Consider the following 27,324-nt stretch of genomic DNA (forward strand, 5'->3'; position numbering starts at 1 on the left):
GTTTACATCATCTAGTTTTATCTTATGCTGTCGATTATAGCCACAAAGCCTCTGCCTTTTTCTCATATTGTGCTACACAAATGAAACCATGTTAGCTCTGTGTTAAATGAAACCATGAAAATGTTAGCTCTGTTTAAAAACCACTGCTTTAGCGTTTTAATTGTCTTCTGATTTTTGCCTCATGTGACTTCCCTTACAGCAGTGGTTCTCCATGTCTTCTGTTTCATGATGCCATGTTACAGCTAAAGTTCAGGATTCCCCATTCTGTCTGGGCATGAGGGTCCCAGGTCAGCAAAATAGTTAAATGCGCACACATTTTGTGGAATTGGGGCCCATGAAAGAAAAGGCCAGTCATCTTCCACTTAGGTGCAGTGGTGAAGAGAGTGCAGGGAACTGGTTGCTGTTCCTGTTCCAGCTCCTGTCCGCCTTGGCAGTGGTTTTAGTAGCTGGGGACCTGTAACATCCCTTATAGCCCTGAAGGCTTGGCTTGGTTAGTGGAATGCTGCCTTCTATGCGCTCATGTTCCCCTCTCTTCTCTTATCCCTCCTTCAGCTTTATCTTTGCAGAGTTTCCTTGTGCAAGGGAAATTTCCTATTGGCCAGAATCCATTCCCATTGTGTCACCTGAATCTGCTCCCTAAATTTGGATTTGAAGCTTATTCTAAAATTAAGCTTCTTTGCAGGTCGGCACAGTCGAACCACTGTGTTTAATGCTTTTGCTTACACATAAGTAGTAATTTAATTAACAACCCTTTTTGAGCTAAAGAATGGCAAAGAAGTAAATCTCCATTCTCTTAAGGCTTAAACTTGCTTTTTGCAATTCTTGTTGGTAAATAGGATTTGACCCTGAAGCATGGTTGGCGCACAGGTGCAATTATCCCTGAGTTACGATCTGAGATTAAAATCATGAACACAGAGCAGTACATTCAAACCATGACTTGGCTACAGACCCTGACTGGATTATTGGAACATATGCAGGTTTGTTGTGCCTGTATGGCTTTTTGTCTGTTATTTTGTAATAGCTTTTATTTAGCAGAGGGGATTCCGCCAACTCTTCCAGAGTTTGAATTAATGACCTTACATGTGTCTCCACTCTGACTTTAATTTAGTTACGTTAAAGCTTTCAAATCTGATTGTAGATAAATCATTCCTGCAATTGCAGTGTATTTGTTAAGCTGGTTTGCGCACAAACTCTACACCCCTGCACTGAAACAAAAAGAAAATATTTTTGTTTTAATCAGCAAAACTCCTCTTTAGATATTGATGGTAACAGAAAATATGCTAAACCTGTATCAAGGGCTCCATTTTATGGTGCTGAGTAGGGAATAATGCAGTTTTCTCCATAGCCCTTCAGTTTATAAGAGCACTCTTAATTTTTGACTCTTCAGATTTTTTTTTTCAGTGCTCATAAGCAATGCACTGGCATTACCTTTTTTAAGCAGCATTTTTTTTTTGTTCCAGCAACAAATAAGACTCCCCTTTGCCCCCCACTTAATGAACTCATAGTCTGCAAGTACATGCTTTGTTACTTGTTGACCACACTTATATTTCAGGTTCACCGAGATCCAGAGTCACAGATGATTTTACAGGAATGGAAAAAGGAAAGAAAAGAAATGAGGTAAGAACTGAGCATTCAAATAATCTGCAATTAAAATGGTGGGTTTTTGTTTAACATTCCCAGTGTTTTCCAGAAATCTGTATCCTCTATAATAGCTACTGATATGGATAGGGACAAGAATTTATATCGGTCCTCTGTGGGCCTCACACACAGCTGCTGTCTCCCTCTGCACAAGTGAGTTCCTTTGCAGTGTGCCCCTGCAAAACCATTTTGTTTTCACTGCTCTCTGCAGTACATAATTTATGGTCCCACATGAATGGCCTGAGTTACCTGGATACTCCTCCCACTCTGCACAGCCCTGGCCCACCACCTTTGAGGCTGTATCCCCTTGCTTTTCTTTTTTCCCCTACATTCAGTGCTACTCGTTGATAACAGTTCCTAAGGTAGTCTTTGCTTTACTCCAAACCATGCTTCTCAATAAGGGGAATAATGTTTTTATGTTTTGAATTTAAACTTCAAGAGACCTATGTCAGATTCTCTGGATGAGAAGTTGAAGTTTGTGGAGACTCTTACTATTTAGTTAGGGAACTTTCCCAAAAATTAATGGAAGCCTTTGGAACCAGTTACTGCCGTTCCTTAACAGTCTTTTTGGAAATGGGACTGGAAAAGACAATCTAATCTCTTCCAATTGGAAAAATGGTGTCTGAGTTAGCTACCTATGAAGCTAGTCCCAGCAGCTGAGGAGACTATGGCTACGTTTACATTGCAGGCTTCTTGTGCAAAAACCTTTTTGTGGAAGAGATTTTTTCCGCCAAAAGTTCTTGCACAAGAGAGCGTCCACACTGCATGGACGCTCTTGTGCAAGAAAGCTCTGATGGCCATTCTGTTAATGGCTATTAGAGCACCTGTGCTTTTTCTCATAGGCTGTTTTTGCGCAAGAAACCCGTTTTCCCCACACACCTTTTTGCGCAAGAACTCTTGCACAAGAAGTCTTATTCCTTGTAGAAGGAGGAATAACTCTTGTGCAAAAAGCCCTCTCTTCTTGATTTACTCTCAATTTTCTTGCGCAAAAACACACTTGTAGTGTGGATGCTCTGAGTTTTTGCACAAAAATTCTGCAGTTTAGACACAGCCTGTGGGAGAACATGGAGGGAATCACAAGATGTGCAGGGACTATGATGTTCTGCCTTCCCACAACACTGCATTATGAAATACAGACCCACAGAGCACTGCTCACACTGTCAGTGAGGATGACCTAGTGTGGACATGATCTGTCGACACGGAACAAGTGTGAACACCCTCTGGTAACACTTTTTTAAAAATTGTGTTGACTTTTGGGTGTTGACACTTTTTTTCAACAAAAGTTGGTATTGTAGACATAGCTTTAGGTTGGGAAATGGAAATCTTTAAGATAAGGTTAAGTCTCCTCTGCAGCCCTTCAAAATAAACTTGGGAACATTGCGGATCCAATCTTATGCCATTGGTTTCAGTGGGTGTAAAATCAAGGTCTTATTAGTCACGCGAATGATGTTTACACAATTACATATAGTCACATGAAATCCTTTTCAAAGCACGTCTTAGTGGCTTTGAGATACAGTACTAAGAGAATAGTATAAATGCTCTAATTATTCGAGATGTTGGGTTATGTACATTGATTAAAAAGTCTCTTCCCTCTCACTCCCCATCCTCTGTCTCTTCTTAAATTTTCTCTCTGGTGACAGGGAAATGACCAGAAACTTCTTCAATTCGCAATTTGGGAGCTTATTCAGGACTGACCAGAATCCAACCTATTTCTTACGGCGCTTATCTCGATTTGCTGATATTTACATGGCATCTCTGAGCTGTCTCTTGAACTATGATCCCGATTACACATTTTATCCAAGGAGGACTCCTTTGCAGCATGAACTCCCTACCTGGTCAGACCAACTATGCACTGGTACATTCAGAATACCCTTCCTGCAAGAGATGGTTCAGATCAAATGAGCTTGGCATGTATGTGGGTTATTTTATAGCACCTGAAATGGATGAATATACCCATCAGTAACAACCAGAATGTAGATTTATTTTTAAGCACGTAATACATTTATTTATTTCGATCCAGTTACTGGAGTTATCTGTCCTGATAGAGCAAGAATTTGTGTATAACTGGTCTCTCTTTCTCTTGAGGTAATTCTGTGCCAAAACCCGAAAAGTTCTGCAATCAATATTTTAATAATCATATTTTATTTTTCAAAATAACACCATATAATCTCACCAATTTCCATCATTTTGGTCATTTATTTCAAGATACAGACATTTTTGCTGACAAGTAACAATACAGACACCAAAAGAGATTCAGGAAATGTTCTGTTTTGCCAAATAGATCCCTTACTAGGGCATATTTAATAGAGAATTCTGAATAATAAATCATTTCAACTACCATGCAGAACAGCATTTCCTGCACCCCTCTGAAGCAGTGCAAAAGCTTGGGGCAGGGCAGCTAGAGTACAGAGGAGCTGAGGGAGAAGAGCTGGGAAGGAGCCTGCAAGGGAACCTGGAAGGTTGTTGGGTATGGGTGGGAGAAATATAGAACACTTATTGTGGGGGCAGGAGGAGAAAGGGAGGGATTGTTAGGAAGCTGAAGAGCCTCCCCCATACAGACCCTTCCTGATCATAGTCCCTCCGGTTCAATCAGACACATCTGTCCCTATAGGCCCCTGCACTCTCTTCCTGATGTCCTGTCTCTGAAGCCAACCTCTCCCCCCCCAGCAACTCCTGTCTCTCCCATCCCTTTGTAGCTTTTCATACTTCTCCATGACCATGTGGTCATGCACCCCCCTCTCCCATTCAACCCCTGACTCTTTGCTGTCACCTCACTAACTCCTGTGCCTTTGCTGTAGTCTGTTCCCCTCACTAGCCCTTCTGAACCCTAGTCTGTGACCCCTCAGCAGCCCTATGTACCTTCTTCTGTCCGTGTCAACCATGTTGCTTGCTTCCTTACCTAGCCCCACAGGTAGGCACTGAGAAGGCAGCTTCTCCTCTCTCCTTCTCTGCAGCTGACTGCTCTGGCCCCTAAGCTGGCTGCCCTCTGGTTTAGTGCCACAGCAGCTCCTTGTGGGGAAAAAGGGGTAATTGCAGTGCCTCTGCAGGATAACCTATTTTCAGGGGGGCTGGAGGGAGAGAAATCTATTGGGAACATGAATTCTGCTCATGGCTGTGGTGCAGAATTCCCCTGGGAGTATCTGTGTATAGATAGTCTTTAAAATAATGAGACTTAGGCTTGTACATAGAGGGAGGAAAAAAGACCTCAAACAATTGGCTGGAAGGGAAAATTAGTTTTTTCGTATTGAAACTTGTATCTGCAGCCTTGTGTTTTACGAAGATACAGAAAATATGCATCCTATTTCTTCTGTTGGTCTGATGGACCTCCATCTGGTGACTCCAAATGTATCTTGATGTGATTAAAATGTTTAATTTTATCAGGGAGAAACACAATTATCAGTGAGTTTACAGTGATGTGGGGAGGGAGTAGAACAAATATAGTAACTTTCTGTGCTGGAGACTTGAGTTACAATTAGGGTTGCCAGGTGCCCAGTATTGACCTGGGCAATCCGGTATTTTTGCTTCCTGTCCAGTAAAAAAAATTCAGAAAATACCAGACACCTAAAATATCCAGTACTTTCTGAATTCCCCCCCCCCCCTCTTTTCCCCTCCCCCCCCAGCCAGGAGGTGAAAATACTGGACACCTGGCAACCCGCCCCCCGGCCTCTTCCCGCCCCCCCCCTCCCCCCGGGACCTGCTGCTTACCTGGTTCCGCAGGGAAGCTGCGTTCTGGCTTGATCAAAAAAACAAAATGGCGGTGGGCAAAAAGCCTAAAGACCAAGAGGAAGCAATGCTTTCCCTGGGTCTTAGTGCTCAACCGCTCCCCTGCTCCTATCCCTATTCTGACTCTGCACGCATCAGTTTTATTATGCTGTTTTATTAAGCCAAAAAAATTAAATAATAACTGAGTCCTTTTTTGGGGGGAAGGGGAGGGAGGAAAGGTGTTCAGTATTTTTGGTTAAACCATCTGGCAACCCTAGTTACAATAGATCTTTATACCTGTAGTTTTACTGAGACTCATTTCTAATGGGCTGCCTTTTCTATCTGTATATGCATTTTATATTAATGTAGTCTAATAACTTGTGTCCTGTGTGTGATAAATGTTGTCCCTGGATGTAGGCCCAAATTTTCAAATATGACTAGTGTCATTGGGTGCCCAACTTTGGACCTCTTAAATGACTTAATTTTCACAGTGCTGAACACTTGCCCTTTGACAATTTCTCAGAGTAGTCAGACTACTTAGGTTATAGTTCTCTATGAAGTACTATGACTATTAAAGCTTTCATCACACATTTGGTGTAGCCTTCCATGATTTTATTTTTACATTTCAAAATAAATATGCATAATTGGCATATGAATTAGAAAGAAACAGGAGGAGGAAAAGGAAGAAAATGAAAAAACAAAATCATATCTGACCATTTTGGTTTTAAATTCCCAAAGTTGGGGGAAAAAGACTAATCGGAGCACACAAAGTAATTGGCACTGTACAGAATAGCAAGGAGCTTTATTTCTATTACTGAAATTCTAAGTAATAGATGTTAATTTCACACTGTATAGTTCCCAATGTTTAAGACTGAACCGAAGCTTATCGTAATTTTGCACAAAGGGAACATCTGTTGAAGCATGTTCCCTCTAATAGACACTTCGATAAACTACTACAGAAGTTTCTAAAGATTTTTCCCTCCTTTGTGACCAAAAGCAAAAAACCCAGGAGTTCCCTATCCATCTATTTAAGAATTTGTATAGCTTGACTCAATTTAATATTTTCTGTGTTTAGTTCCAATTTTTAAAAGTATAGTATATGAAAATTTAATTGGCAAAATATATAGCAAAACTTATTTCTAGTTTCCTTTTAAGGCATTATTTGCTTCCAGCAATGACCATCCGATAAATGAACTTTTGGTGACCAAAAGGTTGGTTTTGGGTTTTTTGTTTTTGGGGTGTGTTTTTTTTTTTTAAAACCAGTCTCCGTTTGTGTACATATGTTTATAATGACTTTCATATGTAATATGTTTGAAATTTTAAAAAGCATTTTTGCAAAATGAACATTTTAAAAACTTCTTGCACAAATCCTTTAAACCTGGATGCTTGAAATAAATCTGTTGCTGGCCATGGAGGTTTTAATATGATAGCATTGTTTGACGTTTTCTCTAGTTTAGTTTCCAAACCTATACATGACATTTTTAGGGTGTTAGGTACATTTATACCAATGAATATACTATACTTGACTTGAAATGCATGAGTTTTACTGACTCTCCTGCACTTGTTTGCTGAGAATAAAAAACTTCCAATGGTACCTAGTTTAGCTTTATCAGGTGACTTATTGTCATGCGTGGAAGAGCTAGTTAATATTTTACATGCTGAATGTTGGAGGGAGGAGTAATCTCAATTTGCCATCTCTGAGTTGTCCTGCTGTGACAGAACAAAACCTGATGTTACTGAACTTAGCACATTTTATATTCCAAAGGATGCCAAAGTGCTTTTCAAAGTGGTGATAGTATTTGTACTGAAAAGCGTAACTAGTTTGAGAAAATACAATATACTTTTTCTTTTTGACTTAGTACCAGCAGATTATAGTTTAATGTCACATTTAAAAAAAATTGAGAGGTTACATTATTAGAACACTTTAATGCTTATAGCTTTTGGCATTAGCTTATGTTGCCTAATCTTGTAAATCTAGATAAAAAGTGAGTCCTCCTGACCACTGATAGCATGTTAAGCAGGATCAGTGAAATTGTTTTGTGGGATATTTTATCCATGCATTTTGTTGCAAGATGGAAAAACTTCAACTTAACTTAAAATACAGTAAAAGTGTTACATTATGCTTGATGTTGATTGCTGTAAGATGTGGGAAAGCAGTGAATACCTTTTTTATTTATATTGTGAGATTTTTAGTTACAGAGGTTTAGTCTTCAAATTGTACACTGTGAATTTAAGACAAATATTTCTGAAAATAGAAATACATGAATATGCTTCAGTGTTGGAGTACTCTTCCTACTTCAGCATAACTTTACAAATGTGTTTGGTTTTTTTTTATGTAATTGCTTCAGAATTCTTGAGCTGTGTACGTTTCTACTTTCCATATTAATTACCTTTTAACACTGCCACATTACTTCTCATGTAGATTTTTATAGCATGTTTAAAATGCAGTGTGTCTATATTAATTTCTGTAGTATATTTCAACTGAACCAGAGTCAGGTGAATTGTCTGTTTAGTCTAAATCAGAAGTCCAAAAATTGTTTATTAACCAATCAGAAAATGTTTTATGTAAAAAATATGTAATGACTGTAACAAAAATAAATGTAATGGGTGGTCCGGTGTGTGGATTTTATCTGGTCCTTAATGAGTCTTAACTCTTTCTGATAACTAGGAGGGAGTGGCAGGAAACTTATTAGCAGGGCCCACTAAGTGGAAAAACCATCTTAGATCTTAAGTAAAAAATGTGTATGTTTGGAGTGACAGCAGGGAGGGGATAGACATGAAAATAACTTTAGCCTTTGCCTCACTTGTTCAGGTATTTATCCTTTCAACTTGGAATCCCTCACAACAAAATGACTACATCAAGTGCTGGGTCTCTGGGTCTATCTATGCCGCATTTAAGCACCTGTAGCTTGTCCATGTCCGTCTGAACATCACCACCACAATTTTTAGCCCAAACCCGAGCCATCTGACATAGGCCAAGCACAAGTGTTACATTGTATTTTATTATATTTATTATAGTAAGTGGTGTGGTTTGCTTAATCTGTTAAAAGACCTGGGGATATTTATATGAAAGCAATCCTATGCTGCACAAAAACAAATTGTTGCAAGAGAGAGAAAAGAGTGCCAGTAAATGTATCGTTGCTATGAAACATTACCACCGCTGCTGTCACAAGCACAAACATCTCTTCTTGAGGTTTACTGTGTTGTATAGCCTTCCACGTCATCTGAAGACTTGCTGCAGCATTTAACACTGAATTTCCCTCCCCAACTTTATTTCATTATTTTAACAGTACATGTAGATTGGCAGCTGGTATTGCTGTTTTAAATTTTGAATCTCATGTATAACTGATACAAACACACTACACAGACATTACAGAAGACTTTTTTTACATTACACAAACAACTGAAAAGTGATTGGGGAAGGCCAAGTGGACAGTAAATAAGCTAAATGTCCATCCTGCACAAAAATGGCTTGAGATAAAAGAATAAAACAAGGCTAATGTCATACATGACTTGCATTCTTCATTAATTCCTTTACAATTAATATTTCTTCTTTATAACAAAATGATGGAATCTATAAACAGTTGAGATTGGGCAAACAGGATATTCTGCACTTGCATTTGCAGTTACTTCACTGTTTAGAAGGAAGACCTTTGTTAATAAGCACTAACAATCTTAAAATTGAAGATCATAATACTGGTAAAACAATATTTGCTGTTCTTGCTTTTCAGTCTCTTCTGGATTCAATCCAAAGGCAAAATTAGGCATAAAGACACAAGGATAGCAAACAGAGTACATCCTCCAAATAAGGCCATCCTAGGCAATCAGGACTAGGTGTTTAAGAGGCAGTTTGATCTCTTTACAGAAAGACGGGGGTTGTAAATTTATGTGGCTAGGTGGTGTTCTGAAAAACTGAGTCATTGTGGGCTGTTGTCTAGCAATTCCTATGTCCATAAATAGAAATCACTTTTAAATGTCTCCTAGACAGAGGAATACATTGTATATTTACTACATTTAAGGTTTGTATTTGTTTAAAATGGAAGTTGATATTCCTTACATACAACTAGCTTTTGAGAGAATTTATCTCAAACACATAAGGCTGCATTTTATACACAATTAAAAAAATATATAAAAGGAAATTTTTTTCCTGAAGCATGTGGACAAGGCTTATTCACAGTAAATGTTAAGTTTAGATGGTAGAGAACTGTTTTTCACCATTGATAATTTCAATTTCAGTCTTCAGAACTGATCGTGAGGCCCACTCATTACAAGCTGCTGTTCATCAGAATCCTATAAAATACAAACTAAGTATTAGACTCTAATAGTGTTCAATCTATAATTTCCCTGACGTCAAATTTCTGTACTTATTGTGCCAATCATGCTTGTACCAGGAAATCCAAAACCCAGCACAAATATTAAACTGCATTTTCCCATTCTTCTCAGCAAGTGATGTCTTCTCTTCTCTCACCCTCCCCCCCAATTCATCTACCAACCAGAATGGCATTGCATCATGCTATTTGACTTTAGCTACCATGAAAGAAGACAAAGGAAACTTGAGTCAGACCAAAAAGGGCCTCAGCTCAGTAAATCTCTTAAAGCTCAGGCTTTAGTTCTACTGGAATCAATGGGATTTTTAAGCATATGCTTTAAGTGCCTTACTGAATTGGTGCCATAAGGACCAACTCTATTTGCCTTTGGTTTCTGTAACCTTGCCCTGCAATTATTATGGAGGAGGAAGTACTTCGTGCCCCAAATATTTGAGTCCCATTGTTATTGTCAACTTTAGTCCAAGGATAGCAACAGGGACATAACATGCTGTTGAATGTCCATCAAACTGATACAAGAGCAGTGAGCACATTTTTATTATAGGAATATTTACTCTTACATGAAGTCACAGAGGAAAGGATGAAAACCACTGCTCTGGCAGCTGAGAGAAAGAAATCTGACCTTTAAAAAATAAGGCCTCTTCTGCACCCTTCCCACCCTTGCCTACCGGTCAGGCAACAACTGAGAACTAGAGAGTGGAAGTGTTGACAAAGTTACTAGCAGCTACCGGCATTGCAATTGTAGTGTTTTTAGAGCTAGATATGGGAGTTAAATGCTGCTGAGTGATCTTAAGTCCTGTTGCTAGTGGAGCTGGCCCAGTGGTAGAAAGTAGGATTTTTATTCTCCCCCACCCTCAAATATAGACCTGTCTTCTCAATTTTCAGCTAGATACCATCCTATTACAGAATTCCATCTCCATGCTCTTAAACTATTATCACAGTCTCTCAAATCAAAATAAAAACTTACAGAAAAAGGGTCGTAAGTCGGTTCAGGCAGAGGAGCAGCAGAACTTTCATATGTGGGGTTTGTGATATTTGAAGGCTTGTCAAGCGCTGTTACATCTATGTCTTCTTTTGACTGTATAAAACCATAATGCCCATTTAAAATCCATCTTGCTGAGTGTCTCACTTGCTAACAACAGAGTCATTGACTTTGCCACATATAACCAAATAATTCACAGTAGTTTGGGAACTGGAGGCAGTGTGGTTTAATGGCTAGAGATTAGACTTGGATTCAGGAGACCTAAATTATGGTCCTGGCTTGTGACATGATCTTGGGCAAATCCTTTGTCTTCTCTACGTAGATTGTGAAAGCTTTAGCATGGGGATGGTTGTTTGTACTATACCTAGCACAAGGAATTTCCAATCGCACTTGGGACCTCTGGCTGCTACCACAATACAAATAAATCAAGGTTTCCCATGGTCAATATTCCTCTGACAACTCTAAATGATAATTCATGTTCTATGCAGAAGCTAGAATAAGGACGGACTACTGGCTTTTTCTTGTGGGGGGGGGATTTTCTTTTAGATCCTTTGGCATGACCCCAGATGCACTTTTTTTTTTTTTTATCTTCCACCCTTATCTTATGCTGAATAGTTTTGGTGCTGGATTTCTTCCTAGGAAGGTGCTGTGCAAAGCTAACCAGCATTGGCTGGCTCCATGTTCAATATCGCATCCAAGCTTACCTTTTAGAACCTTAGCAAACACTTCAACTTGCCTACATTTCTGGCCTTTCTTGCTACCAAATCTCACTTCCAACACATTCTCTGGGCAAGCCCAGGCCTAGCATAAGAGTTGGCAGTTGTTGAGTGGTGTCCCACTTAGTGGGCATAGTTAGGCTTCCAAATTAATGGACTCCTGGAGTTGTGTGTTTAGGTGAGTTGGACAAATTGGACTTTGTGGCAGGACTGCTGTACAAGTTTAGAGCAAGACTGTGGCCACAGGTGCAGGTGTACATGTTTGTTATATATAAACCATTGCCTGAGGGAGAGTTCTTAGAAGGGCTGTTCCTCAGACAAGCACAATTTCACCATGATGTGCAGCCTAGCATGCACCTCACTCAGGACTGCTGTTGAGTATTATGGGCCCTGGCATGCCTTGTCTGTGATTTGACTCCTGCACGCTTCTGACTGTAGGAAATATGTCTATTGTCCTTGCTTTGAAGTAAATAGGCTGGGGGAGAGAAAAGGGGAGGAGGAAATTGGGAGGCTTCTTGCAGACTGTTGACTTGCACTGGCAAGACTGCATCACTATCATTTGAAGAGACTTTGCCTCTTTCCAAGTGTTTGGCGTGAACGCTCAATTCTCAGGAACAGAATTTTTGACCCAGCACACCAGAGGCAGCCGTGAGGTTCCAGTGGTGGTTTGAAGCAAGCCAGCATGTTTCCTAACTAGCATAGTAACAAGGAAAGATATTTTTGAAGACAGACTTCAACAGGATGAATTGTGTTGGCCGTATCTGCCCCTAAACGGGGATGGGCTGGAGAAGGTGCTGACTGACCCCTTTGTGATTCAATTTCACACTCAACCTCCTACCTTGAAATACCGGAAGCCAATATTTTTCTTCTTGAATCTGAAGTACGCATACCCAACAAAAGCCACGATTCCAATAACCAGGATGATGGCAAAGAATATTCCAGTTCCAAATCCAGCGTGAGAAGCCTGGTCATAGAGAGAGGAGTGAGTGGTAGAGCCAGGTGCTCAGTGTCATTCCATAATTTAAAACATTTGTTCTGTAAGGATGGCAGGAATGCTGCCTCTAGTTTAATTTTTCTTGAACTGCTTTTGTCTAAGACGCTCATAGACGTGAGTTTAAAACAAACTATCATTTTATAACAGAATTCCAAACTGCTCATTGGTCAGCCAGTGATTCCTTTCCTCCGGGAAGATTCCCTCTGATTTGAAAAAAACATTGTCAGACAATTTTGGAGAGGTGGGAAATGTAGCCTTTTTGCAATAGTTTGCATGCAGGTAAGAGGATGGGAAAAGAATGATACAATCCTGCTCTACACATTGATTCTATATTAGTATAACTTAGCTGAGGGTGTGAACTGTTAACCAAATACACTAATATAATCCCTAACGCGGATGCAGTTCTATAGTAGAAAGAGGTCTCATATTGATATAGTTTATTCCTTTTTCTGTACAGGGACAGGTTAAGCTACTATAGATGCTTATAGCAGTATAATTGCACTGATTCCAAATGGGGTTGTTCCACTATAACTAGAAGGTCAAACCAGAACAACTACACCAATTTGTATAGACAACCACTTAGAGTATGGTCACCAATCAGACTGGGATCTACTGGTAGATCTTGGAGCCTCTGACAGGTGATCCTGACAGATTTGGCCGGAAGCTACAAAGCGCTGGCACTTCAGTTGCCCCTACACCTACTGTTATGCTGCTCCTGCCCTCTGCCTTGGAGCTGCCCCCTCTGGGAGGATCCTGCTTGCTGTGCAGGCTGTGGGAGGGAGAAGAGGGGATACTGATGTCAGGGTGTCCCTCCTCCCCCCTTACTTCTGTACTCTATTTCCACACACACAGAGAGAGAGAGAGAAGGCGAGGGAGGGACACTGGCAATGCAAATCTGTCACGCTCGCATACTGTGTGGCTACATCTAGACTGGCATGATTTTCCGCAAATGCTTTTAACGGAAAAGTTTTCTGTTAAAAGCATTTGTGGAAAAGAGTGTCTAGAGTGGCACGGACGCTTTTCCACAAAAGCACTTTTTGCGGAAAAGCGTCCGTGCCAATCTAGACGCGCTTTTGTGCAAAAAAGCCCCGATCGCCATTTTCGCGATCGGGGCTTTTTTGCGTAAATCAAATCTGAGCTGTCTACACTGGCCCTTTTGCCTGAACAGGAGCAGCATAGTATTTCCGCAAGAAGCACTGATTTCAGACAGTAGGAAGTCAGTGTTCTTGTGGAAATTCAAGCGGCCAGTGTAGACAGCTGGCAAGCTTTTCCACAAAAGCAGTGGCTTTTGCGGAAAAACTTGCCAGTCTAGACACTGAGTGAGGGTGAGGGTGAGAGTGAGAGTGAAAAACACACACTGTCTTTCACTCTCCTCTCTTAAGCCAACACATATGTGGGGGATTGTTGTTACTACTTTTACTGCTTGCAAAGTGGGTTATTTTTGATTTTGGACTGGTCTGTGCATTTCATAACTTTCATTTCTCTCTCATGCTTAAAATTCAATTTGAGTAGTGAGCTCTAAAATGCCTACCCTGTCATGGCTGGAGTAATTATCTCTATGGTAATTGCTGCTCCTGGAAGTGGCTGGCATGTCCCTGCAGCCCCTGAGAGAGGCCAAACGGGGTCTTCACATGCTGTCCTTGCCTGCAGACACCACTCCTGCAGCTCCCATTGATCAGTAATGGGGAACCGTGGCCTGTAGAAGCTATGGGCTCAGTGCCTGTAGATGAGGGGCAGCACATGGCACCATGGAGCCATTGGTGTACATGCCAGCTTCTTCAGGAGTGGTGCTGGGCCAGGGCAGGAGTAAGCCTGCCTTAACTCTATTGCTCCACCGCCCAGAAGCCATCTCAGTTAAACAGTGCCCAGCCAGATGCTGCATCCTGAACCCTTGTCCTAGTACTGAACCTCCTCCTGCACCCAACCTCCTGCCCTAGATGTGAGTTTCCCTGCACCCAATCTCCTCCTCAGAGCTTACACCCTGAAACTTCTCCTGGACCCCTAGCTCCCACACTGGGCTAAGCCCGGAGCCCCCCCACACATCAAACCCCTTGGCCCAAGACCAGAGCCTGCACCCCAACACTCTACCCCAGCCTGTGAAAGTGAGTGAGAATGGAGGAGGAAGGGTTATGGAGTGAGCAGGGAGAGGCCTCAAAGAAGGGGTGAAGCAGGGATGGGGCTTCAAAGAAGGGGTGGGAAGGAAGTGGGGCAAAGGTATTTGGGTTTGAGGTAGATCTTACGTTGCACTTAAATTGAAAAGGTGATCTTGTAGTTATAAAGGGTTGGAGACCCCTGCCATAAGGTGATCTTGCTCAGAATAGGTTATGAGCCTTGCTATCTTTGTATGATTTGTGGTGATAAGTCTGCTAATCAAAATGGAATTTCCATCCTGCAGAAAACATCAGTATTTTTGTTCTGAGTCACAATGAAAAATCAGAAATGCAAAATTTGCTCGGTGATAGAAACTTTTGAAGAATTCCTTTTTCAAAGAACTGAAAAGGAATTTTTCAAAAATTTCTGACATGGCAAACCAGCTTTCCAGGTAGCCTTGGATCTGGGGGAGATGAAGCTTCCATTAGAAGTTTTGGTGGCATTGACAAAGTCCCACAGAATCATGATTCAGTCAAATTAGCATTTTCCAACAGAGAATTGTTCCCTCAAACATGCTGACCAGCTCTGCCAGTATCCCTGTCTCTTGAGTTTTAAACTCCAGTCTCTGCTGGAATAAATTCTTAACCTGGAAATAAAACCAGCATGGAACTGATCAGCTACTTTTAAGGAATCATAGGAACATTTTTATGAACAATTATCAGCAATGCTCTTAAAAAATGTAACAACAAATACTTACAGGCAATAGAGATGCTTTTAAAGGCTCTGAAATGACATGGATTACTCCATTGGAAGCAATAAGATCCCATTCAAGAATAGATTTTCCATCCACGTATCTGGTCTCATTCTAACGAACAAAAACAATGGGAACTGAGTTTTGATCTTCCTCTCTTCAGGAACAACATAATATTTAGATTTATTTCTCAATCACTGATTAGACGAGGGAGACTCTACTTGTGTAATTATACGCTTGCCTGGTTACTGGACATCAGCCCGCAATTGCTCAAAGCCTGTGGTCAGAACTAACCAGCAGAGCGGGAATACAGGAATGGATGATGCCAGGAAGTTAATCTGTCACTTGGGGTGTATTATGTTTTTACAGATTTATGAAATTGACAGTCCTGACTCAATAGCAAAGGGCAGTTCAGAGAGCAACAGAACAACTGTCTCTTCGTGGCCCTGCTACTGTATCTCAATCCTGGCCAGGAGCATTGTCACCTCGGTGCCTGCCAAGTTTTGGCGCTCTGCCAAGGCTACCAGTAAGTACTATTTTGCTGGTGTCACTGTGAGAGAGACACATGCCACCCAGCCATGGAATTGGCGCTGGGTGGCAGCATTTGGTCACTGCTTCCCTAGGCTCTAGCTGAATGGGCCATCATGCGTTTTAAAGGGAGCAGTGAGGAGATATAGCTCAACCAGTCCTGCAGTCACTCCAGACTCCAGCTGGCAAACTCATCTTGAATTCTTGTTAGCTATGCAGCCATCCTGAGCCTCTATCTGATCCCTTTATCCTGCTCCTATGGCAAGAGGAGCTGGATCTCTCCAGCTGGTGATTCACCCACTGTGGAGGTGGCGAGGAGTCCTGTGGCACCTTATAGACTAACCGAAGTGTTGGAGCATAAGCTTTCGTGGGCATGTTATGCATCTGACGAAGTGGGTCTTTGCCCACGAAAGCTTATGCTCCAACACTTCGGTTAGTCTATAAGGTGCCACAGGATTCCGCCACTTTTTCAGATTCAGACTAACACGGCTACCCCTCTGAAACTTGACACCACTGTGGAGGAATCTTTAACTGATGTAGATCTAGCATATCCAGTTTCCTACACCATGCAGCTGTGCCTGGGGAGAGGGAGATGAGACAATCTCTGACTGGTGGGGTGGGGCTGCTCTCAGTGGCAAAGCTTGTCTCTGCTTGGCTCCAGGACCGGGAAGCTGCAGGCAGCTTCTCTTTCCCCAGAGCCATACCCACTGGCTACGTCTACACTGGCCCCTTCTTCGGAAGAGGCATGCTAATTTCGAACTTTGGAATAGGGAAATCCGCGGGGGATTTAAATCCCCCGCGGATTTCCCTATTCCAAAGTTCGAAATTAGCATGCCTCTTCCGAAGAAGGGGCCAGTCTAGACGTAGCCACTGTATGTAGGACATAGCGGAGGGTTGAGGCTACTGTCCTTGTGTCTATTTTCTAGTCCCCATAAAAAACACGTGCATTGCCAAACCCTGACTAAAACATTCTATTTTAAATAAGAATTAGTGCAGATGATCTTGCTGGTAAATAAGTCACAGCTTGTCTGCTGTGACAGTAGCGTGCAGATCAGCCTTTTCTACATAGAACAGAATCACCTGGCCCATTGTCTGCACTGCATGAGAGAGAGCAGGAGTCATCCAGCGTGATTCTGAAGTATACCATCTCTGGCAGCAGGAACGTTGTTAAGAAAAGGATTTACGGCAGGGGTGGGGACCCTTTTTTGGGCTGGGGGCTGCTGACCCACAGAACAATTGGCCGCAGTTATGTATGTTGGCGTATGCTTATTGACAGGAGCACACTAGTAATAGGAGCATGCTCATTCACGTACATGCTGAGAAGCCTCAAGTGCTTCTTACACAAATCAAGGGGTTTAGAAAATAAATTGATTTTATATGGGTGGATTTCAAACAGAGGAGTAAAAGGTTGTGTATTGCAATCTCCTGGAGACTAAATTGACCGGATATGAGCTGGAACAACTCACCTCCTGGTCCCGCACTGAGCCAGTTTCAAGCGGGGCAAACCCCTCGCCTCCAGTAGATCTCTGGTTATTTTCTAACTCGTGTGTCACGCAAGGGGAAAGTGGCAGTGAAAAGATGATTTTAATGAGCGACATATCTCAGTCATTGATTTCCTGTGAGTAATGTGAGTAGTTTCCTGTAGCTCAAGAGTTTTTTATGGTGAAGGGAAGCTACCCCATCAACCAACCCTCCTCTCTGATCCAGGCTTGGGACTGGCACGGGCAGGGGCATGTGTTAGGAACAGATCATAACTGACTACCAATTATGGCTCACAGTTGGAAGCCAGAAAATCCAACAAGAAAGAGGAGTAAACCTAGAATGATTTGGAAGCATATGATCATCAACAACACAGAAAAAATATTTTGAAATGAGAGGACTTAGATTATATGGCAGCTGATAAGCAAACATAGAGAATGTGGGTAGGCCAGTGTGCTGAAAAGCACAGGATGGACTAAGGTTTAAGGTCATAAGGACATCTTACTCCTGTTATGAGACAATGGGTCAGCTGGTATAGTACACTGTCACTGCGTAGCAGAGTGGAACGGAGGGTGGAATTTTATTTTTACATTACACATCTAATAAGCTGCCATTGCCACCCCTGAACAGTCTTCTGGAGATGGGGGAGGGGAAGGGTTTCCATCTCTTCTCTGTCCCCACGTGTCACCTTTCTCAGAAGCCCTTGCTTCTGTTCTAACCAAGGAATACTACCACACATTCTTTGGAAGTTTGTCTGCAATATTCGTGTCTTGAGGACTTGCTCTCTTGCTATGTCTGTAGCCAGAGTCCGGCCCAAGGGAGTTGCTATAGGGAAGCTACTGTCCTACATGCTGTTAGAGTTGAGCAGAAGGTGAAAAATTTCGCCATAAATGAAAAATTCTGTTTTTTCCAAAAATTTAAGAAACGTTTGTTTGTTTTTCTTTCTTAGGGGTGGAATATTAATTTTTTCAGGAAATGGCAAAATATTTCTTAAATCAATTTTCTGTGAAAATGTTCTGTCTAAAAGGACAGTTTAGGCCCTTTTTAAAAAATTAAGAACTTGTATGAGGAACTAAGAATACTACTAAGGAACAAACTAAATACCACTTCCTGTCTCCCACTGAGCACCAGCTCTCCTACTCCCTCAGGGACAAGTTAGGTCTAAGATTGTACTGTGCTGTTACATGCTTTTGGCATTCTTTGCCAAGCACCATCTTCCCTCACCCCATGTTTCAAGCTTTCTGTGACTCAGCAGCACCCTGGCTAGAATGAAATGCTGGATAATTTGCACTAAAAATCCTTGCAGTCTCTTGGGTTGCTGCTTCTCTCTGGGGCAATGCAACCCTGGATTGTGCAATGTTTGCTAATAAGACAAAGGACAAGATGGAGGAGAGGAGTCTGGAGAGCAGACTTATTTGTAACACAGATGATTATACCTTTTTTGTTGTCTGAATTTGGTAATCCTGGCCTACACTGTATGTAATTAAGAGTCTTTTCCCTATCCTTGTTTGAAGAGTAGTCCCATTGGTCAAGTCTCCATAAAACATCGTGCTGGCATTGGATAGATGATACTCAATGTCTCGTCCGGAAAGTGTCTAAAGAAGAGGGAAAATAGACATGTTTACCAGTCTAATTTACCTGGCTGATTTTACCATTAGACTAAATTCCCTGGATGGATTTTGAAATTCTCTACCACTTGCATTCCCTGACATAGTGGTCTTTAGCAAAAGGTTCTATGTCTTTCTTTGACTCTAGGCCTGGTCTACACTAGACTACGAAGGTCAGCTTCAGGTATGCAACTCCAGCTACATAAAATGCATAGCTGGAGTTGGTTTACCTTAAGCCGAGCCTTCGTGGCATCCACACTGCAGGAGGCCAATGGGAGCAAATGCTCCAGTTGGTTTCCCTTACTCCTCACAAAAGAAGTTGGCAGGAGTTGCCCTCAGCATTTGATTTATGGGTCTATACTAGACCTGCTAAATCAAGCGCCAGAAGTTCGACCACCGGAGCATCGATCTTCGAGTAAGTATGGATGTGCCCCTTGAGTATTGCTCAAAGAAAACCTGTTAGCTGGACAAAAGGCTTCTCCTTCTTGCTGGTTTTTCTGCACTACTGCAGGCAGAGAGGAGCCCTGAAGAACCAAAGAATGGTTCTTTAAAAAAAATGTTTGTAGGAAACCTTTAAGAAATGTGCAAGTTTCAAACTACAGTACCTAGTGTACAACTAAGTGGTAACGCAGGCCTTTGGATGAACTCCTGACCTCAAGGAACTCAATGGCCAGGATTTTACCAGTGACGTTGAAAGCAATGGCTGACTGGAAAGGATGAAGGACAATGATAAGGCAGAAGAATAGCCTCTGGTGAATAGATGTGCAACAAATATCAGATCTGAAAATTACACACAACTTTCTTTAACAGCTAATCTGTATAGCTGCAGTTGCAGATAAGTGAGAGCTGGTCTTGCTTCTAAAGGACTTTTGTATGTGGTAACAAAACCCAGTGTATGGAAAAGTCTTAAAAGTGGCTCAAGAGTATGTAACCTTCCATTAATGATTGGCCGAGACACAAATAAAAAAAAGACATGTCTGCCTATCTGCTTAGTGACTTAGTAAAACCAGTCAGCTTGCCATCTCTTCCTGAGATGTATTTGTTCAAATTAAATTTGAACAATTACTACTTGACTCCAGTAGGCCTGCTCAGAATGATGTAACACTAATACCATGAAAGAAAAGGATAAAAAGATGCTCACCTCATTTTCTCTTAGCCCATTATTGTTTGGGGCAAAGAGAGTGGCCCGGGTTGACAAGTTTGTGAGGTATTTCAGGAACTCTCTGCCTTTTGTGGAACTGTTGGAATAAACCAGGACTTCCTAGAAAGAAACCACATTCATTCTTAATTGAAGACAATCTGGTTTATGGTCCAGTTATTGTGACATAAGCTGAATCAATACTGTGTAAATCCCTCCAAACTTCATTGTAAATGTTGAATCAATTTTGAAGCGACAACCATTTTATCCCACTAAAGGAATATGTACACTACAACCGGAGGTGTAATTACCAACATAAGGAGACATATCCATGCTAATTATGATTGAGCTAGCATGCTAAATATAGCAGTATAGCTGCAGCCACCAGGCAGTGAGACTAAATGCAGTACCATCTGAAACCATAGGCATATATCCATCATCACTGGACCCTCCTCCTGCCACCCATATATCTGAGGCTACATTGCAACCTTTAGCACACTAGCTTGATCAGAGCAAGTATGATATGCCTTCCTCAGTTTGAAATTAGCTCCAGTGCAGATATACCCTTAAAGAGAAGTTTTTATTAAGAACACAATTTTAGCTTTTGATGCAGCAAATGCTTATGCACAGGTTCAACTTTTAAGCACATGAATAGACCCATTGTAGTTAATGAGACTATTCATGTGAGCCAAGTTACATACGTGCCTTACTGTTTGAGATTTAAGGCCGGACCTTACCCTAAAGGGTTTTTTCTGCCTTTTGCCTCTAGCAGTGTGGTAAAATTCAAATACAATATTCTACCAGTTGTGGAATTAAAAAAAACAAACACCCATACCAAACCCTACCATTCACGTATATTAATTCAATCTAAACTGTACAACAGCATGCATTTTCAGTTTATTTTTACAAAGCCACAACCATTTTTAAAGCTATGATTGAAATGCCTCCACCCTGCTTTTATGCTGCATTATTCTCACACTCATATTTACTTTCTCATCCAGTAAGAGAAGAGTGAGGTTACCCAGACATGTGTCTGATTCAGTGTGAGGGGAATGGGCTAATAAGGTAAACATTTACGTGTAAATGAATATGTTCGGGGTATTTGCTAGGCCGGGGTAGGCAAGAGGCTGCCAGAGAACTGGATCCAGCCCACCGAGCCACCAGATCTGGCCTGTGGCTGCCTCACCAGAACCCTTGGGCAGAGAGCAGCTCATGCTTTACATAGTAGCAGCTCTCTGCTCTGGACGGCTGGGGAGGGAGAAGGGAGGCTTCACATGTTGCTCCCCTCCAGCAAAATGTCTCAGCTCCCATTGGCCAGTTTCCATCTAAAATAGGAGCTGAGACATTTTGCTGGAGCAGGGCAGCATGTGAAGTCTTCCTCCCTCAGCTGAAAGGCAGGGAGCCTGCCTCAGGTTTCTTTCTGCAGGGCTGCTGGCTGGGAGCTGCTTAGGTAAGGGAGCCTGCCTCTGGCTTCTCACCCCCTTTCCCCCCAATTACCTGCCCCAGACCATCACCCAAAACCTCTGTGCCCTTTTTTCCTTTCTCTCAGGTACATCTCCCTCCCAGACCCTGCACCCATTCCCCATGCCAGAATCCTCTCCTGCATCTTTACTCTCTCTTGACCCTGCACCCCAAACCCCTGCCCCAGATCACAGCCTCCTCCTTCATCCAAACTCCCTCTCAGACCCCACACCCCAGTCCCCTACCTCAAGATCCCTTCTGCACCCAACCTCTATCCCATACCCCACAGCCCCTCATAGAAGTGTACCCCTTGACCACTTGCCATAATCTTGGAGTGGCCTCCCATTAAAAATGATTCCCCCTCCCCACCTGCCCCCGGGCTAGACAATAACATTTGGTTTAGTTTGTATGTCAGAAAAATGCATTTCTTCTTTAGTCCATACCGACAAGAAGTTTGTAAACATGGGGAAAGACATCAGGACCTGTAGCAAGTTCCCGCTACATGTGAAGCCATTACCTATATAGCCAGGCTTACACGTGCAGTTCACATCTGTAAAATACAAACACATGCCTATTAGATAACAAGCCAAGAAGGAATGGTTCGTTCTAGGAGATGGTTTTCTGCTGCTCTGAAGAGAAATAATTTGACAGTCTAAGGAAATTTCCTGTAGTTTAGAAGGAGAACCTGTTGCCAATACTATGAGCTGGTCTCTAAACTTAAGGGAGATTATTGGAATGAATTATCATGCCGTCTTTTGAACCAAACCACCTTAGATGTAGACACTCCATTACCTTTGATTCTGAAGCAGAAGACATCCCAGGTTTCACTCAGGTTGTTTCTGACCCCATAGTCAACTATTCCAACAAATCCTGATCCACAATTTGGAGAAGGGAAGGCAGTTGGATAACCAACTCTTTCACCGTCTAACCAGCCAGCAGCACAGAAGTGGTATCTTGCCTGTAACCAACACGTTCATTGTAAAGCACAGAAGAAACAGAACTGTAGCTCGTCTAATGCACTGTGACTGAAACTCACCCAACCACAGAGGGCCAACATAATGCCTACATGCCACAGAAGTCTTCCTTAAATCCTGTTTTGAAGGCTTAAGCCATGTATTGGCTTTGTGTGGTCTCTCTGCCAAGGGCGCCATTTCGGGGGCCAGCAGCCCCTGCTCCGGGATGTGGCTTGCTTTTCATCCCGTTCCCTGGACTGTCAAGGAGTGAGGGGAACGTACTTGCATTTCATGCATGCCTTTTGCACCTGATTTCCTTCATCAGCCAGACGTAAGAGGCATGCATGGAATGAAAGTATGTTCCCCTCACTCCCTTAGTGTCCAGGGAAAGGGATGAGAAGCAAGTCGTGTCCCGGAGAGCACGGCTGCTGCCCCCCCAACCCTCCTGAAACGGTGCCCTTGCTCTCTGCACAGGGTGAAGGTCAGCTCAGCCCAGACCTGCACTGACTGTGCTCCTGTGTGTGGCATCCCAGGTGCAGGGGGTCTGTCTACTCAGAGTTCAGTGCAGGAGCAGGGCAGAAAGAGGGCTCAACAGCAGTTGGGTGGCTTTTGTGTGGAAAAACCAAACAAATAGGAATGCAAGGGACTCTTTATCCACCCAGAAGAATTGACAAGTTCAGTTACATGTGAATAATATTCAGCAAACTCAAAGCCAACGTTATTGCTGGATTTTCTGACTCAGAGAAATATCTACATTAAAGACAAGCCTGAATTGCATTGTTTAGATCCAAAGCAGAATGTGCCCAAAGTCCAGAGGAATCTGTATCCTTGGGTTTGGTTCTGACCTCTCTACTTGCCCAAGTAAAAAGTTTCTGCACTACACACACTCCAGACTTTCATTTTACCAGTATTCCTTGTCCTCTTAAATAATGGGCATCATCACTACATTTTGAACTCTGAGTAGGAACGAGTCAGGAGTAAACTGTCAAGTAATTTGGGATACAATCAGTCTGACCGCCCATTTAAAACTAGTTTTACAATTCCAGGATGAAATCTTGGCCACAATTAAAAACAATGGCAAAACTCTTATTGGCTTCAACCCTATATAATTTAGAACCTGTTTAGCATAAGCAATAATCAAAGGGTTATCCTAGACTTACACCAGCCAGAAAAAAACCCCAAAGCCTTGTTTAAAGAAAAAAGTTCTATAAGAGCAAGGTCCTTTAAAAAGGAGTGTAACTAAAATTTGTAATAAAAATCTAAAATTTGGCTTCTAAAGAATCTTGCTCTGCTACCACTAAACACAATGACAATTTTGCTCATTTTAATTTGATTTTAGTGGAAGTAGAATCAGGTACAAAGTTAGTACAGCACACACTTTTTTTCCTTGCTGGTATTGCCAGGTCTTAAGCAGCTGTTTAATATTGACAGATAAGAATTTTAACACCAGCTAGCTGCTTGACTTGGAAATGAAGGTTGGATAGAAGAAAAAAAGATAAGTAAAGTTTTTCAAGCAGTTTACAATTTTAAACATTTTGATTCATTTACTATAATTACAGTGATATTTATACAGGGGAATTACTGTCCTACTGTATATTTAAGACCTTGGCCAACTCCCTCCCTCATTTTGATTTCCAATGTTGGTTTTCAGCGTCCAAATACAAGACTAAATCTTGCCTTCACAAGTGCACATATAATTCCTATTTGAAGTCAATGTGTGTTATATGCCTGTACTCAAGAGAGGAACTTGCTTCACAGATAGGCTTGGAAGGATTAGATTTTTATTGGTAAATGTCAGTTAATGTAAATTCCACTGTACACACAAAAACCAATGAAAACTATTTCTACTGATGATAAATGAAATTTATAGATGGGCAAAGAAAGAAAAATGCTGCTTGAGAACTTAGTCAAAATCCAGCAATTTAGACTTACGAATTGAGCTTGTTACAAATGGACTAGTGAAAGAATAATAAAAACTGGTGTGATTTGTTCAGTTTGGGATATTTGCATGTTTTGACATGTGAGATTGGCAATTTTGTGTTTTGATGGTTATAAAGCTAGCTTTTTGAATCTCAACATCTGCTGTAATCAAATAATTATCTGGCTCCTCCCCCAATAATTCCCCATAAGTGTGAACATTTAAATAGCTAAAAACTTTTTAAACCCCATACATTTGTATAAATGTGAAAATTTAAATCAATAAAAATCTAAAAACACTTAAAAATAAACAGTGACATAATCTATTGAAATAATAATAATAAAAAAATGAATGCCACCATGCCTACTCATAGAGCTCAGAAGTTGCACTCCTGAGAATATAACTATTTCCCGAGGCACTCAACTTTCAGACAGCTACGTCTCACAGTTCCATTTCACCCTTGTGCAGCCACTAAATACAGTACACAAACTGAGTCCTTTGGCACTGCCATTTAACACTATGTCACCTTCTGAGCATAGGACAGCTGATTGTAAGTAGCTATGGTTGCTCCTTGACTGTCGCAGGCCTCTTTTGCTTTTTCAAAAGTCAGTTTGTATTGCCCCTGGGGGGAACGCCAATGGAAAACTCCAACTGTAGCATCTGTAAGTAAACAATAAATAACTTAATGCTAGGGATGTAAGCGTTTTAACCATCTGGGCATAAAGCACATGGTTCTGTAATAGATTGAACAATCCTTGAGGAATTTCCATGGAATGTAGCTGGTATGTAACAAGCCACTTGTGGGGTAATATTTCCATGTGGAATCATTTTAATCTCTTGCTTTCAAAGGTTCCCAACTCACAAAACGTTAAACTTTAAGCATGTGCGTAAGTCCCCTTACTTCAACAACCCTTAAACATGTGCTTAAGTGATTTGCTGAATAGGGATGGACTGCTCCATGGGGCGAAACTACTGCATAGTAAGCATCTGGGCAGTACTGCCTTGACTTCAGTGAGACTTGACATGGGCACAGGAGTCCACCTGGATGGATCCCATTGAAGGAGCCTAGCCTTTGCTCTTTATACCACACTACTTCTGAGTTTATCTGGCGTACTGACCCTGGAAGTGGAGATCGGCACAGTCAGCATCGGCATGGCACTGCCCATTGTCTTGCAAACAACGGTCAATCGGAAGCTGCATCACAGTGCAGTCAAGCCCATCCCCTACGTAGTTATTTTTACATTCACATTTGCGTTTATCCTGGTAGGAGAGAGAATAAGAAAGTCCCAAGAGAATGTTTTACAAACATAAAAACAACAACGTAAAATAGCATCTGCTAAACGGGTGGAAGTGACCCATCGGCCGAATCTAGCAACAACACAATGTTCATTTGCTCAAACGCCACCAGCAAAAGCTGAGAGTCAATAAACCACTTTACACACCTCCTAGAGTTCTCACTGAGCAAAACACTCAAGTATGTACTTATGTGTTTTGCTGAACTAAGCCACTAAGAATATGATTTGAAGCATTATAATAATAAATATACATGCTAGCCACTCAAAATAATATTAAATAAATACAAATGGAACTATGAAAAGAATGTAACAGTCCACTGATTGAAACAGACTGAGCAGTGGGATTTAGTGGTAGGACTATTTACATGTCTCCTTTTGGCATCTTCATTTCAACCTGCCAAGGCCCAAACTCAGCATGAGGGCTACCAAAATATGCATGCAGAAATCTTGAACATGCTGTGAGATCCATTCCTGTAGTGGAAATTACCTCAGCTTCATGATCCTGCATTTCTAAAGTAGAGAGAGTCCACCAAGAAGCTGACTGGACAGCAAAATGATGTGGCAAAGAGACAGGGACTAATGAATTATGTGTGTCAAAGTCAGGTGTGGTCTGGGCCAGCCCTCACTTATGTCACTGGAAAGATCCCTGTTAACTCCATTAGGAGGTGAATTGTGCATCTAGAGAGGATTTCCAAGACAAAACCCATCTCCATCCCCAACAACTTACAGGTCCTGTCATTGTACAAATGGCATGTTCATGGCAACCACCATTAAGCCCGTCGGCGCAGGGATTTATAGGAAAGCAGGTGCGACCATCTCCTGTGTATCCCTTCTGGCAGCTGCACAGGACTTTCACCCCCGTTTGGGTACATTTTGAATTCTGGTGACACCCGCCATTATTTTGTTTACAAAGATTCACAGCTACAAAGCAAAGAGAAAAGAGGTAAGTTAGTGTTTCCTTCAGCTAATCTCTATTTGTGGAGAGTCGTTCACAAAAGGGGGGCCCAGTCCTTGTTAGGAGCTTGGGCACATCCCTAATATAAAATATTAGAACTGGCCCAGACCATCCCTGCCTGCTGCAGCAAGGGAATGTTTGCAAGGAAACCTCCATGAAGGTTATAGATTCCTCTGCATTGTCCCAGAGGGCAGTAGGGCAAGTCCCTTTTGCTCTCAAACCCATCAAAACTGTCCCCAAGAGTGGCAGTTTTTCCAGAGGCCAGGGCCACACATAATCTGTACCTCACAATGGCACTAGCTCCTGCTGGCATGTGCCCCTCCCCTTTCATAACTGTATCTGACAGCTGAGTGAGCTGCTTCCTTTGGGGAACAGACAAAGAGCAAATCACTGGAATGCTCCTGTTCTGCCCTGCACTAGGAACACAGCAGCAGGCAGACTGCTGCTACAAAGGGAGGAGGACAGACTGCTGTGATGATTTAACGTTCCTCAGCACAGAGAGCTCACAGAGATACTCATAGGTTGTGTCTAGACTGGCTTTTGCGGAAAAACTTGCCAGCTGTCTACACTGGCCGCTTGAATTTCTGCAAGAACACTGACTTCCTACTGTCTGAAATCAGTGCTTCTTGCGCAAATGCTATGCTGCTCCTGTTCGGGCAAAAGTCCTTTTGCACAAAAGGGCCAGTGTAGACAGCTCAGGTTTGTTTTGCGCAAAAAAACCCCGGTCGAGAAAATGGCGATCGGGGCTTTTTTGCGCAAAAGCGCATCTAGATTGTCACGGATGCTTTTCC

At 42.0% G+C, this 27,324-nt stretch overlaps 2 protein-coding genes across 7 annotated transcripts in view; one reads left to right on the plus strand and one right to left on the minus strand.

The window, feature by feature from the left end:
* Positions 1-7,958, plus strand: part of NT5DC3 (5'-nucleotidase domain containing 3) — a 47,332-nt gene extending 39,374 nt beyond the window's left edge. For all 4 annotated transcript variants that reach the window (XM_089781724.1, XM_075938899.2, XM_025178938.3 and 1 more), the window contains 3 exons: positions 837-977; positions 1,553-1,617; positions 3,279-7,958. In XM_089781724.1, the coding sequence (XP_089637850.1) occupies positions 837-977; positions 1,553-1,617; positions 3,279-3,540 (468 nt within the window). In that variant the 3' untranslated portion in view covers positions 3,541-7,958. The remainder of the gene's footprint in view (positions 1-836; positions 978-1,552; positions 1,618-3,278) is intronic.
* A 1,446-nt stretch (positions 7,959-9,404) lies between these two features.
* STAB2 (stabilin 2) overlaps positions 9,405-27,324 on the minus strand; it is a 142,023-nt gene continuing 124,103 nt past the window's right edge. For all 3 annotated transcript variants that reach the window (XM_075938882.2, XM_075938875.2, XM_089781718.1), the window contains 11 exons: positions 26,306-26,499; positions 25,402-25,543; positions 24,810-24,943; positions 22,205-22,370; positions 21,856-21,962; positions 19,955-20,074; positions 18,643-18,801; positions 15,206-15,313; positions 12,202-12,327; positions 10,633-10,743; positions 9,405-9,630 (listed from right to left, as the gene is read on the minus strand). In XM_075938882.2, coding sequence (XP_075794997.2) covers positions 9,580-9,630; positions 10,633-10,743; positions 12,202-12,327; positions 15,206-15,313; positions 18,643-18,801; positions 19,955-20,074; positions 21,856-21,962; positions 22,205-22,370; positions 24,810-24,943; positions 25,402-25,543; positions 26,306-26,499 — 1,418 coding nt within the window. In that variant the 3' untranslated portion in view covers positions 9,405-9,579. The remainder of the gene's footprint in view (positions 9,631-10,632; positions 10,744-12,201; positions 12,328-15,205; positions 15,314-18,642; positions 18,802-19,954; positions 20,075-21,855; positions 21,963-22,204; positions 22,371-24,809; positions 24,944-25,401; positions 25,544-26,305; positions 26,500-27,324) is intronic.

The sequence above is a fragment of the Pelodiscus sinensis genome, chromosome 1 (genome assembly GCF_052426305.1).
Source record: "Pelodiscus sinensis isolate ZL-2025 chromosome 1, ASM5242630v1, whole genome shotgun sequence".
Classification (NCBI taxonomy): domain Eukaryota; kingdom Metazoa; phylum Chordata; order Testudines; family Trionychidae; genus Pelodiscus; species Pelodiscus sinensis.